The sequence below is a fragment of the Petaurus breviceps genome, unplaced genomic scaffold (genome assembly GCF_028583685.1).
Source record: "Petaurus breviceps papuanus isolate PSGF00001 unplaced genomic scaffold, PetGlider_PUasm1.0 174, whole genome shotgun sequence".
NCBI lineage: Eukaryota > Metazoa > Chordata > Mammalia > Diprotodontia > Petauridae > Petaurus > Petaurus breviceps.
Window position 1 is genome coordinate 62,848,221 of NW_027185761.1, and position 14,402 is coordinate 62,862,622.

At 40.7% G+C, this 14,402-nt stretch overlaps 1 protein-coding gene across 9 annotated transcripts in view; it reads right to left on the reverse strand.

Annotated features, from left to right (window-relative positions):
- GOLGA4 (golgin A4) overlaps positions 1–14,402 on the reverse strand; it is a 98,925-nt gene that overhangs the window by 35,059 nt on the left and 49,464 nt on the right. For all 9 annotated transcript variants that reach the window (XM_069084314.1, XM_069084313.1, XM_069084309.1 and 6 more), the window contains 2 exons: positions 8,230–8,408; positions 964–1,095 (listed from right to left, as the gene is read on the reverse strand). In XM_069084314.1, the coding sequence (XP_068940415.1) occupies positions 964–1,095; positions 8,230–8,408 (311 nt within the window). The remainder of the gene's footprint in view (positions 1–963; positions 1,096–8,229; positions 8,409–14,402) is intronic.

The following is a 14,402-nucleotide window of genomic DNA, read 5'->3' on the forward strand; positions in this document are numbered from 1 at the left end:
CTAAGGATTAGGCTTGATTTTAAGCATTTTAAAAATTAAAATTCTTCTAAAATACATCACATACTTCTTGGCTTTATTAAATAATACATCAAAACTAGTTAAAGAAATAGGGGATGATACATCAATTTATCACTGTTCTGATAATTCAGTCTTAATGAATTTATGAAGGAAGGGCTATTTGTCCTTAAATTAAGAAGTCTCAGGTTGCTAACAAAAATTGGAATGTTGCTCGGTCTCTCTCAAAGTCTATTATCACCCATCTCTTTTTTTTTTATAGTATTTTACTCCTTCCCCAATTACATGTAAAAAAAATTTTTTTAACATTCATTTAACAATTTTGAGTTCCAAATTTTCTCCCTCCCTCACTCCTTCCCTAAGACAGTAAGCAATTTGCTAATAGATTACATATGTTCAATCATGTAAAATATTTTCATATTAGTCATGTTAAGAAAGAGGAACAGCCCAAAAGAAAAAACACACGCACAAAAAATTCAGAGAGCAAAAACCAGTCTGCTTCCATCTACATTCAGACCTCATCAGTTCTTCCTCTGGAAGTCTAGAGCATTTTCAATCACAATTCCTTTGGAATTGTCTAGGATCATTGTATCATGGAGAATATACACTATCATTTCTAAGGAGTAAGAGTCCACTGGCACTCTTATGGTAATCTGTTCTCCACTGTGTTAAAAATTATAAAACTTCAGGGAAAATCAAGTAACATAACTTGTAAAATATTGAACTAATTTCCAGACAATTTAAACGAACAGCCTCGGACCTGAGGGCAGAGTTCTGTGAGTTATTCCTGGAGCTCACAGGCTTATTCATTTCCTTCCAGTTCTAGGTGAGGATAAAAAAAGTCTGATTTCTGGATCTGTGATTTCACAGTGTTTTGCAAAACAACCCAAACAAAAAACACGGATGCTATTACACTTAATCAGAAAAACCAACACATCCAAGGCTTACGAGAGCTGCTCTCAGCTGCCTCTGGAGCTCTTCTTCCCGGGCCTGAAACTTCTCGCTGAGCTCCTTCTCCTTGTCAGATAGCTCCCGAGCATACGTCTGCTGCAGCTGAGCAATCCTCTCTTCAGACGTTTTCTGAAAATTCAGTGACATGGGCACAGGTAAGGCCTGGGAAGTAGCATCCGTCGTGTTCAACTACAGCTCCACCAGATGACCCACAAGTCACCAAAGCCCATCAATCACTTCCCACGTCCCTCATGCTATAATCTGCTAAGCAGTGCTGAGCACGTGCTCATGAAAGCTAACCCACGTTTCTATTACACCTCAGCAAATGGTGTAATATATTTTTAAATAGAGGTTACTATTCATTTAAATGTATTAACAATTGATAGTGAGACTCTTCTCAATTTCCCAATTCTTTAACATTACCCCCATGCAACTCTCTCCAGTGGTGACTTAGAAACCACTGAAGTCTTGCTTCTAGGCCCAGACTGCAATCACTACTTCAACAAAGGTGGCTACCGCATTTGGCACATCTCTAAGCCACAGCATGAGCATAAGATGGTGCCACAGAGAGAATTCCAAACATTTTCACAAGTACAAGATAGGAAAGTCCTGGTTAAAAGAGAAGTTTATCATATAAGACACAAAACAGGGGGTTTGTGCACTGCAATCTCCATACCAATCAACATCATGGGAGTCACAAAAGCAGTTACAAACTTGGGCCACACTGAGCAGCAGGGCTTCCAAAAGTAACTGTCCCACTGTCCTCTGTGCCAGTCCTCAGACTGACCTCTCAAGAAGTGTACTCAGCTCTGGGCACTCCATCTTAAAAAGGGCACTGATAAGCTAGAAAGTGTCCAAAGGAGGGCAATCGAGAAGGTAAAGGTCATCATGAGAACTGGTTAAAGAAACAGGGGATGATACATCACGTCCGCAAGCATTTTATTGAGCACTCACACTGTGCCAGGCACTGGACTCAGTGATCACTGCCCTCAAGGGGCACAGAACACATAAAAGGGAGCCTCCCCCTGCTCCTGGGGGCTGTCCTCCTCCTCCACCTCCTCTGCTCAGCTGTCAAACTGATCTTCCTAAAGTACAGGCAGGTCTGACTGTGTCATTCCTCTGACAAACCCCACATTCTATCAACTCCTACGGGTCAAATATAAAACCTTTTGTCTTTTAAAGCCCTCTATAACCTGGACTTCTCCTACCTTACCAGTCTTTCATTTTCCTTCTATTCTAATGTACTCTTTAATGCAATGACACAGCATCCTTACGGCTCCTCAGACTAGACACTTGATTTCCCAACCCCATTCATTTTCTTTTTTTAAAATAATATTCAACTATATTTTTCAATATGCAAAAATCTCCCTTCCCTCTCCCTCTCTGTGGCCAATGAAAGCAAAAAGAAAAACCAGAATCCCTCTTTTGAACATGTATAGTCAAGCAGAACACATTTCAGCACCGGCCTTGTCCAAAAGAGAAAGAGAACGTGTCCCGTTCCGCACCGTGTTCCCCCTCTCTGTCAGGAGGGACAGCCCATTTCCTTACTCGTCCTCTCTCATCGGGGCTGGCATCACACTGAGCAGAACTCTCAATTCTTTCAAAGCTGCCACTGTCATTGGACATAAAATGCTCTCCGGGTTCTGCTCACTTCACACTACATCAGTTCATGTAAGAGTTCCGAAACTTCTCTGAAATCACCTGCTTCATCATTTCTTATAGCACAATATTATTCCATCACATTTATATAGTCTAACTTGTTCAGTCATTCCCCAGTTTATGGGCATACCCTCAGATTTCCATTCTGTGCAAACTCAAAAAGAGCTAGAATTTTTTTTTTTTTACATCTTTAAGAGCTTGTTTTGCTTAGGACTAATTTTTCTCTCAAATGCCCTCTAAATATCCCTTCTTCCCATTCCTATTTTCTCCTAGAGGAAAATGTATTTCCATATTGTGTGTGTGTGTGTGTGTATGTTCTTCTCCCTTTTGACCAGTTCAAATGACAATTATCAGTCACTTACCCAACCCCCACCTCTCTCCCTCTTTTGTAGAGATTTCTACTTGCACACCTTAATCATGAGACATAATTTTCCCTTCCCCATCGCTCTTCACCTGGCCCATGTGTTCCTCTTTCCACTCTTAAGATCAAGACAACAGAGCCACACCCAGGCCTCAAGATCCTGATGATGCCTACAGGGGCACACATTTATCATTCCCCCATATTTGAACGTCCAAGGCTCTGGCCTTCCCATCAGGAATGTTTGGAAGTACTCTATGTCATTAAAGATCCATTTCTAACCCACTATCATTATATTCAGTTTTGCTGGGTAAGTTATTCCTTGCTTTCCAGAATATCCCACTGCCTCCACACTAGGGGCTGCTATGGCTCGCTGGTACTTGAATTCCTTCTGGCTGCTTGCAGTATGCTCTGGATTTTGGTCATGACGTTACTGGGAGTTTTCATTTTGGGGTTTCTTTCAGAAGGCAACCGGTAGATTCTATTTCCACTTTGCCCTCTGGTTCTTAAAGATCTGGACAATTTTCTTTCAAAATTTCTTGAAATATCTTTTGGTCACAATATTCAGGTAATCCAGTAACTCTTAATTTTTTTCTTTTCAATCTGTATTCCAGACAACTTACAACTTCTCATATTTTTGCAGTCTTCTGACTCTTACTATTTCTGATCTCAGAGTCACTGGTCTCTATTGAGCCCATTCCCTTTTCAGGGAGTTGGTGCTGAGGCAAGGCTCTGTACCTATTGGGCCAAGCTATTACTTCCCTTTTTGATTCTTTATCCCACAGCTCTCAGTTCTTCTCCAATTTTTCACACAAGCACTTTAATTTCATTGTTAAAAATTTTTTATGAATTCTGCTTTTAGCACTCACTTTTATCTCCTCTAGAAATTCTCGTTTGGCTGGTGACGAAGCTGTGTTTTTCTCCAAGGCTTCATATGCTGATGTTTCAGATTCTCATCTAGTTTTGTGTCCCCACCCAGTGTTCCTTTCACCAACAGCAGCTTTTAATACTGAGACTCCTTTGTTTGCTCATTCAGACATGATACTAGGGTCAGGTTCTGTACACTTCTGGGGGGAAGGTCTAGACTAGTCCTGCTGTTGCTAGCTTGAGATATTAAGTATCTTGCTCTTCCAGGAGCTCAAAGACAGCCGAGGCTGGGTCCCTACAAGCTTTCAGTGCTCCCAGAGGTCTGATCAGTGCCCCCCCCCCCTTTTCTCCCCAGTCTGAGCTCTGCAAGTTTCTAACTTGGGTTTGGGTTTGAGTCTGAGCAACAGTCAACTGTCGCTAGACTCAGCCTCTCGTGGCCAGCTGGGAAGCTCTGCTGGTTCAAAACGACAGAACTGCAGCCCTTCCTTTGCTCTGAGATTTCTGCCCTAAATGCATACCAGGCTAGAAGCTGGCATCGAGATGCTGCTGCTGTTTCCCTGGGATGTGAGCCATCCCGTTGTTATCTGCTTCTGAATTTCCTTCCTTCTCTGTACACGGCCTCAGTCAGCCCACCATCAGTCTGCCTTGGGCCTATGACCCAGAACAACAGCTGCTGGCCATGTGGTCTGCTAGCATTCACTACCACTGAGGTGGCCAGGTTTGGTTCTGAGACTTTCTCTTACCCTGGGCTGCTGCTCAGCCTCGGCTGAGGTCCTGGCAGGCTCTGGAAAGCTCTTCTTGGCCAGACCTTATGCAGAACACTCACAGATCTGTCCATCAGTCTTTGTATGTCTATCCTGGATGTCCTGATCAGATTTGGGACTAGTGTGTTTCTTAGGTCTGTCTGGAGGACGTCTGAGCATCTTCCTCATGCTCTGCCGTCCTGGCTCTACGTAACTGTGTGTGCTTGCATTGGCTGTGTCTCCCCCCATCTCCACCTCCTGGCTTCTCTTGGTTTCCCCTTCAAGCGTCAGCCAAGGCTGCTGTGCAGCAAGCATTTTCTGACCCTCTTCATCACGGTACCATCGCTCTCCTGACCACCTCCCCTTTGTCCCATCTGTCTCATCTGTACACAGCTGTCTGCATGCTGTTTCCCACACCAGGCCATAAGCTCCTGACGAGCAGGGGCCGAGACACTCCAAGTGGCTAAGAACAATGACTCATCAATGCCCTGCAACACAGGCACAAACAGCACCAAGTTGTTTCCATAAACTACAAGGAGGTAATCACAGGGGGCGCCGTTGGGGAGCACCGCAGGGGACAGAGCCCTGGGCCTCCTGAGTTCAAATCCGACCTCAGACACTTACCAGCTGTGTGATCCTGAGAAAGTCACTTCACCCTGTTTGCCTCAGTTTCCTCATCTGTAAAATGAGAAGGAAATGGCAAACCACCCTAGTATCTCTGCCAGGAAAAGCCCAGAGTCACAGAGTCAGACACAACTGAGCAACAACACTATGATACAATGAAAATATAGCTGGACAGAGAAACCAAGTTACATTCTCCAGCCCTGCCATTTACTTCAACCTCTCTGAATCTTAGTTTCTCCATCTGTAAAATCACCAAATTACATTAGAAGGGGACTTTTAAAATCTCCTTCCAGCTCTAAATGTACAGTATCTCCAACACTGTGTCATCAAAACCAGTAACTGTCATTTTTAAATGGCACTTGCTAGCTTACATAAGTTTGTCTAAGCCTACTATAGGACATATCAAAACAATGTAACTAAACCATTCTGGAGAACAACTTGGAATTATGTAAACAAAGACAGAGCCACACCCTCTGACTGATAGCACTGCTAGGCCTACAGGGCCCAAAGAGACAGGTGACAAAAAAGCTTCAAAAGCACCACCATTTTCATGGGGAGACTATTTGTGGTTGTAAAGCGCTAGAAACAAAGTAAATATCCTTCAGTCACAGAATGGCTGCACCAACTGTGGCACATGACCATAATGAATGCTGTGTGAGAAACGCTGAGCATGATGACGCCTGGGAGACTTACAGGACTTCTGGCCCTCCCATGAACGAGGCACTGCCTCTCTTGCCTCCCAAGCACTCTCTCCAGCAGTCCCCTATACCTGGAATGCTCTCTGTCCTCATCTCTGCCTCCTGACTTCCTTTAAAGTCCCAACTGAGGGGACTCACTTTGAGAAGTGTTCTGTGATTTGATCTGAATTCTGGGAAGCCGTTGTTGAGAGTCCCCTGGCTTTGAAAAACCCAGATGTGGAAACCCAGATGTTGACTGGGTATGGATGTAATGGTTGGACAGTTTGGAAAGCTGTCTACTTGATCTGTTAATGTCTTGATAATTCTGTCTGTATATTTTGAAGTTTGGGGTGCTGACCTTTTTCCCCTGAACAAGGTAAACGATATATGTCTGACTGATTAAAGTAAGCTTGTTAACCCATTTTGAGTTGCTTTCCTTTAACAAAGCAGATCCAAGAACCTGCATGGGCAGCAAACCCTGAGGACGTGCTTGGGGTGCTTGCTGCTACAAAATGATCTCGCGAACAGGATCTGCAGAGTAAAAGGAAAGTATGGGGGCTGGGATAACTGTATGTTTCCCAGTTGTGGTAGCTGTGATTCTGTGGAGCCGTGGAGCAGGACAGAAGAATGGCCTGCATGTGGACTTCACTGAGCTGAGAGCAGGAATGGTGAGCTGTCTGCGGGAGGAGAAGGAACCCAGGAGTTCGGAATTCAGCCACAGGAAAAGATAAGAACTGAGCAGCAAAGCAGGGGCACTGAGTGTGTTTCCTGGCTGCATCCCACAGTTTGGGACCCAGGGGGAGGATAGACTTGTGACTATGGTGGGTGGGATGAAGTGCCTTGGATCCCCAGGGACCCCACCTTGTTGGTTTTGTTGCCCAGCCCCCTCTCTGTGCTTGGAGGCAGGGGCTGGAGCTGTGTGAGGGGAAGGACACCCCCCTCCTCCCCCAGAGAGCTTTGTTTGAACTCGTTTTGAATTGAAGTGATAATGCTATCTATGTACTTTGTGTTTGTTTAAGGGCCAGTGGCCACTTTGGCAACTTTAGTTCTGTACTTTGAAAATGTGACCTAAGAAATGTTCAGAGCTAATTCAAAAGTAAATTGTCTATACTATGGGCATGAAAGATCTTGGGGCCGAATGTAATGGGAATGCAAATTTGGAAGATCTTCCCTGCCCCTAGGCTGGGGTGCACCTGAGGCCTGGGGAGGGAGGCTTGTTTTTCAGTGGATACTTCTTGATTGGCCAGTGAGTCAATAGGGCTGGTTGCATTCTCTCAGCCAGGAGGGAGCTATATGGGCCCTGATGTGTAGCTTTGTTTTGGGACTCACTTTGAGAAGTGTTCTGTGGTTTGTTCTGAATTCTGGGAGGCCGTTGTTGGGAGTCCCCCGGCTTTGAGGGGCCCAGATGTGGAGGCCCAGATGTTGGCTGGGTATGGATGTGATGGTTGGACAGTTTGGGGAGCCGTCTACTTGATCTGTTGATGTCTTGGTAGTTCTGTCTGTGTATTTTGGGGTTTGGGGTGCTGACCTTTTCCCCCTGAACAAGGTAAACGATGTAAGTCTGACTGATTGAAGTAAGCTTGTTAACCCAAAAAAAAAAAAATAAATAAAGTCCCAACTGAAATGCCAGCCTTTACAGGAAGGTCTTCCTTCTCTTGGATATAGCTTGCTTTCTATTTATTTGTTCACCTGCTGTCTTCCCCAATTAGACTGCAAGCTTCCTGAGGGGGCACTATCTTTTGCCTCTTTGTATAATAATCCCAGAGCCTACCACAGAGCCTGGCACATAATAGGCACTTAACTAATGTTTATCAATTGATCACGATGATTAAAACAACATAATGGGGAACAAAAAACACAAAACAACTGAAAATAAATGTTGCTAAAATTTAAAAAAAAAAAAAGAAATGTAAGAAAAAGCTCTACTTCACTGCTTTGTGGAAGTCAGGGTAAACAGGGGTGCAAGATTACAGATTTTTTTCCAAAGAGCTGATCAGTTTTGCTGATACTTCTTCCTCTTACTCTCCTTTTTTTGTTTCTACTTTATTTAAGTTTTTTAATTATAAGGGATAGCTTTCAAGGGAGGAGAAATGGAGAGGAATAGGGGGGAATCTAGAACACGTAAGAACAAAAAGATATTAACAAAAGCTATTTTTAAAACCACATAAAAAATGTTTGAATGTAATCATAAACCTAGAATACATTATAGGGCTAGTTAGTGATAAGTTGCCATTAATTTCTCTCTCATGCATTTGTTTTGCTGGTTAAATACAAAATAAAAAAAATTTTAAACCACCAGTTTTGATTTCAAAGTTTAACAGAATTTCCTTTTTACCTTCATGATGTCTACAACTTCCTGCTTTACCCGACTTAGCTCCTGCTGTAGATTTATGCGTTCTTCCTCACTTGTTTTTTCAATTGCTTTGATCTGTTCATCCATTTCTGCTTTCATTTTTTTCCGGGCTTCTTCAGTTTTTTGTGCTGTGCTCAAAGCTTTTTCAAGTTCCTCAAAAGCTAGAACAAAAAAAAGAAAACAGCTGGGTTACCACTGAAGTTTGGTGTGTCACTGACTCATGGGGAAGAGAGAAGCAGCAACAAGACAGGGGACAACGGTCATGGTTTTTGGCTAAGGTAACAACTCTTCTTGGAGCTGGACAAAACTGGACGCTGACTACTTCTTGTCTGTCTCTTGCTCTACATGAATAAACTATGAAATAACTATCTTTATGTCTTCTATGAGCATAAACCTACAAATATTTGTACCTAAGATTCTCTCTCATTCATTTCCTTTCATTCGGGTGTTCTCCCATTATCAATAACAGTGCCAAGAAGACAGAACCAATGGAGTCCAAATTATTCCAACTCTGACTTCCAGTTGCTGATAAGGAATCCATTTCCTCAGCTCCCTAAAACCTTCTCAGACACTTGCTCTGTGTAGGGCAGCTCACTCGCTGCTGGGGAAATGGATAAAACTGGGGGCCATCCCTGTACTGCAGGAGCTTCCAGTCCCCTGGGCATGATCGTAAACAATCTCTGCCTATGACACAGTGCCTGCTGCTCAGACTGGTATAAAAAAGCTCGGATTCAAGAAGGAAAAAAGAAAATGCCAGTGGGGTTGAGGGACTTGCCACTGGCACCTGGCGATGTAGCCTACTTAACATGGACTATGCTACACAGATGATGAGAAACCTTTTACAACAGCATCTGCGTCACACACTGGAAATGGAGTAAGAGAGGGACAGTGAAGCCTACCCAGCAAAATCATGACAGCTTGGGACAACATGCTTTTGTTTGGGGGAAAAAACAGGTATTCTCAATATTAATTGAATTTTTTCCCCTGCATACACTCTGAAAATCTCAGAACCTAGAGCAATTTAAAAGTAAAAAGTTGCCCCTTTGCTGCATATCCAATCCTCTCCTGGCAAGAAGTACTATGGTATGATCAACTTGAACCCAAAAGGATATAAACTTCTTGAAGAGGATAGTTTCATTTTTGCCTTTCTACCCTCCAAACTGAAATGTTTCCTTGAAGTATGATTCTTCCTTTCTATATTATTTCAATCAAATCTAATCTGTCTGTCTCAGATAATGTAAATTTTAAAGCTAAAAGGAAATTTAGTCAAGCATAAATGTATTACTTTACAAATAAGGCATCTATAGCATGCCCTTTGGTAACTGATGACAATTTTTCCTTTTAAAATGAAGGTCTTCTGTTCTTTAAGTAATTTAAGAAAAATTACTTCTCACCCAGCAATATTGTAAAACACAAAATGAACGCTGATGAAGGGGTTAAGTAGAACAGAACCCCCCACCTTACCGTATCAACCATTTCTAGGCCGTGTCTGACACCCACCAAAACATAATGTTATCGGCCGAGCCTGGCACATAGAATCTCACTTTGTTCTGTCTCCCTCCTGCTTTTTAACAGAAGTTTAACTACAAAGAAGCATTTTAAAAAATGAACTCTGTGAGTATGTGTGTATAAAAACATATCATTCAAAATTTATTTTGAACTCTATATTCTGCCCCAAATTAGGTTGCTTCCCCAAGAAAATACCTACACAAAGCTTGAGATCCAATTTTAATTTAAATGTTTAGCATAGTACCTGGTACATGGTAGGTGCTTAATAAATGTTTACTGACTGTCTATATACTGACAGCTTTTCATTATCAAGAAATATTTCACCTCATAACTTTAAAATTTTTAGATTAGTAGAATAAAAGTCATTTTTCTTCTAATCAGTTCATGTTTTGTAGTATTTTTTTTTTGGAGGGCATTTGGGGCTAAGTGACTTGCCCAAGGTCACACAGCTAGCTTTGTGTTAAGTGTCTGAGGCCGTGTTTTGCTGTATTCTACAACTCTCGACAATTCTATATCTAGCTGTCTTAATAACTGTTTCCATCCCCAGTGAGATGTGCCTATCTAAGCACTGACTATAAAGCAGCATTTCCTGAATTTTAATACAATTAGCCTGTTAGGTATAAAAAGAAGAGTAGGGTAGGGAGAGAAGAAAAGTGCAAGAGCCCCCATCGCCACAGGCCCACCAACATGCAGAAGGACCAGCTGACTCACCACAATCCCAGCACAACACCAGCAGGAAAGCTAAGTATGACTAGCAGAAGGTCACAAGAATGCATTTTTTTTCTTTCAAAGTAAAATTTTATGTATCTCAGGCAATCACTATTTTTAAAAGAACATTAACAAGAAAATTTGCAGAAGAAAACTAATTATCTTAGGTAATAAATAAATCTTGTGAAAATTTAAATTAGTTGCCAGCCAGTTATATAGAAAGTAGAATTTTTATTACTCCTAAAGCCTCACTTTCCTCTAATTACAACTCTTTAAGGTAGGATTTATTTAAGAATACAGGAATAATAAAACCTATAAGGACTCAAGATAAGCTTAAAAGAGCCAGACAGTCCTGCAGCATGCACACCCCTAAGGGGGAACCTGTGAAAGAAACCACTTTTAGTCAGACTAGAGCCATGGAAACAGAGGAAGCCAAAGGAAGTCAGGTCAGTCCTGGGTAATAAGGCCAAGTTTGTCTCTGCTACCTTTAAAACATTCTCAATTAGAGTTCTTCCACCTACTATGTCCTAGGACTTGTCATAGGAGATTGATAATTAAGGATGATAAAGGCTTCACAGGTGCAGAAACCATCTTGATGAAGGTGGGGAGGGTTCCTACAGCCCACTCTCTTATTTGCCCAACACTGTTTCTCTCCTAAGCCTACCAGGATCCTGGGACTCAAGGCAGAAAGTCCCAGACTGGATCTGGAATTCAGCGGGCGAGGACAGGGAGGAATGAAGGTTCAAATGCTGTGCTAATGTGCATGGTGTCAGACCACACCAACAAGGCTGTGCCTCAACAACACCAGAGAAGCAGCACTAAACAAAATCACAGTAAAGAGGAAAAACGAAAATAAACATGGTACTTCATTCCATATAGTCATATAGGACTTTGCATTCTAAGAAAATGCCTTCATATTTTATTTAAGCTGGTCTTTAAAACAACCCTGTGAGCCAAAAGTAAGGATCCTTGGATATTCCTTCAGTCAGACCTGCTCAGGAATCACTTCTTGAGTAAAAGATGATGAAGCCAGCTGACTTCAATGAAAACAAAGCAATGCTACCATCCAGGGGTAAAAACTGGATAATGCAACACAAATAAAATTAGGGCCTCCAAATTGGTACCGAAAATTTGGAAGTAACAATGAAATTTTCCCCCCAGTAAAGTCTCCTTCCCAAATACCTCCAGGGCAGAATATTCCTATTAAAATTCCGCACCTAAAAACATTCTTCAAAATGAATGCACATGTATAATATTTCTATGGACTAGACTTTGATTTCCTATGCAAATTAGTCTTTAATTCAAAGCCCAGAAAAATAAAAACGAGATCTTTTAAAAAAAAAAAAAAGTAGGCTGCCTGATAAGGGATAAACTGAAGTCATGACTTGTTCAGAACTTTTTTTTACTACTACTGTTTACTCCTAGCAGATTAATCATTCAAATGAAACTAAGTGTGAAAATGATCAGTGAAAATGTCACCATCACTATATTTGCAACTTGTCATTTTAGGTGGGAGAAAAATTATCAAATTAACAAAGCATATTTATACCACACTAGATGGTTTGAAATTTTTAAATTAAAGGTACTCACCTAACATAAATCAAAACTACAGAAATATGGTCAATTGAGAGGGAATAAAATGTAATTCATCTAGAAAAAAAGACTGTATATCGATATACTACTAGCCACCGTATCAAAACACTCTGTAAGCACCTCCCCCTCTGTGTGGGGGTGCTAGTCTGAGCACACTCACTAGGAGTGATCAAGTATGTATTAACTGAAATTTTAAGCAAGCATTCATCATGATTTAAAACAAGTAAATATTTCTTAGTTTAAACAAGTGATTTTTTATATCACTTCAATTTATATTTTGTATTGCCTGAGAAGCATAGAATTTTCTTCATAAAGTCTATTCCAAGCACCCGGCATAAGAAAAATTAGCCCTTACCCCAGTCCTGTTCATACAAGGCTTGGGAAAGGCACCATGATTCACTTATTGGCATGTTTGGATGCACAAAAATAAGATGAATGGAGAGATTTAAGGCTACAAAAAATACAAATTGGCTGCTAATCACATAATTAACAAAATTTATAAATATTTATACATGCACAAAAACTATACATTACTTTAACATTAATGAGTATAAACTATATTTTCATTTAAAATGCCATTGTTCATTCCTCTCCAGCTCTAAATCTTATATTGAGTCAAACATGGATACACTGACGTTAAAAAAACCATAAAAAGTATACCACAGGACTTCCCTCATTGTTCTATAAGGTTTACATCAAATAAATAAAGACATAAACTTAATTACAACAAGCACACAGAATGAGCTAACACTAGAAGTTTAACATTCAGCCCAGACAGCTCTTAGCATGGAAGGAGTCTAATAGGAAGAGAAGTTGTAAGTTACAAATAACTGGAACCCTTGCAAAACTTCAATCAACCAGGTTATGTTCCTCACTGAAAAGGAGAATTTTGCATAATCATTATAACCCATGGAAACTAATTACATGGTCAATATTACACTATAATGAATCAGAGTTAAGAGTAACAACCATAAGGACTAAGATTCAATTTTTAAAATATACACTGGGAATAACTGTGGTTTTGAATGAATTCTCGAGTTATGGCAACATGATTTCTTGCTGGTGGGAGTCTGGGGGTATAATGTCCTAACAAGCCTGCTAATTAACAGATGCCACAACTATGCTACTCTGTACTCCTATAAAACACATTTAATGCTTCCTTCCTATACTTTTACAACTTCTTGGCAGACCCACTGACTTTTAAAAAGACCACATCAAAAAGATGGAACTCAAAAAAATGAAATACATGGCAGTTTTCCAGTTTCAAAGCTGCACTGAGTTCTCAACATATCCATTTACACAATTCTGTATTTTCTCAGCCCAAAGAAATATGGTAACAATGACAGATGGGCTCTACTTCAAAGGGCTTGTCAATTATTTTCCAGGAGGGAGAAGAATCTTCCAAATCGGGAAAATTGGCCTAAGGAGACAATACAGAAGCTGGCCTGCCAGGGTTAACATAGCCACCACATTCCCAAGCGTTCATGGGAAAGAAATGTCATGAAACTATGCCATGCACAAATGGAGAAAGTGGAAGTTCTTACCCTCCTCAAATATAAGGCATTTCTAACAACTCACCTAGAAATACAAAGCCTAGAAGACTTTATTTTCTATTGAAAGTAAGCAAGGAAAAAGCAAAAGCCAATTTTTTGGTTCTGACTCCGTGACAAAAAGAAGGTCATTATTTGTGAACACCCACCATATAAGGACATGATCATTAATTGCTTTCACCTTTCTTTTCAGACACAAAATTAAATCTTTCACAGTTGAAAAAACATTGAATGCTGATTTCCTGATGACAAGTTTACTCTTAAAAGGTTTAAGGGCTGTAAGCTTTAAAAAATGCTTAATGCTTTCTTTAAAAATATACTTTCTATATGGCTAGTCTATGAATTTTAAATCAGAGGACAAAAAATATTTTAGAGTAACTAACTTCTTCAAAGCCCCAATGTTGCCTCTTTTTACCAGTTCTCCAAATGTTCACGAGCAGATTTATGGAATCCTATTTACTCTGGCTGACCTGTTCTTGCTCTGCTCAGTACTTAAATGGATCCTTCCATCACTATACAGACATATATATACAGTATAACTGCAAAAGAACATGTTTCACTTTGGAACATTCTGTCCAAATGGATCTTCTAGGATCAGATGAAATGCAATTACTAAGCAACCCTACTTCAATGAATATTTAAAATGTAACTTCTGCAATAAGCAAATTAAATGCTATGCAGCCAGTCTAACAGTAACCACTTTTAGTCAACAGTCTTCAAAAATTGTGAATTCAAAAGGGAGGTTTTTTAATTGTATGCAAAGACACTTACAGCTGTGTGGCACAAAGGCTTTCC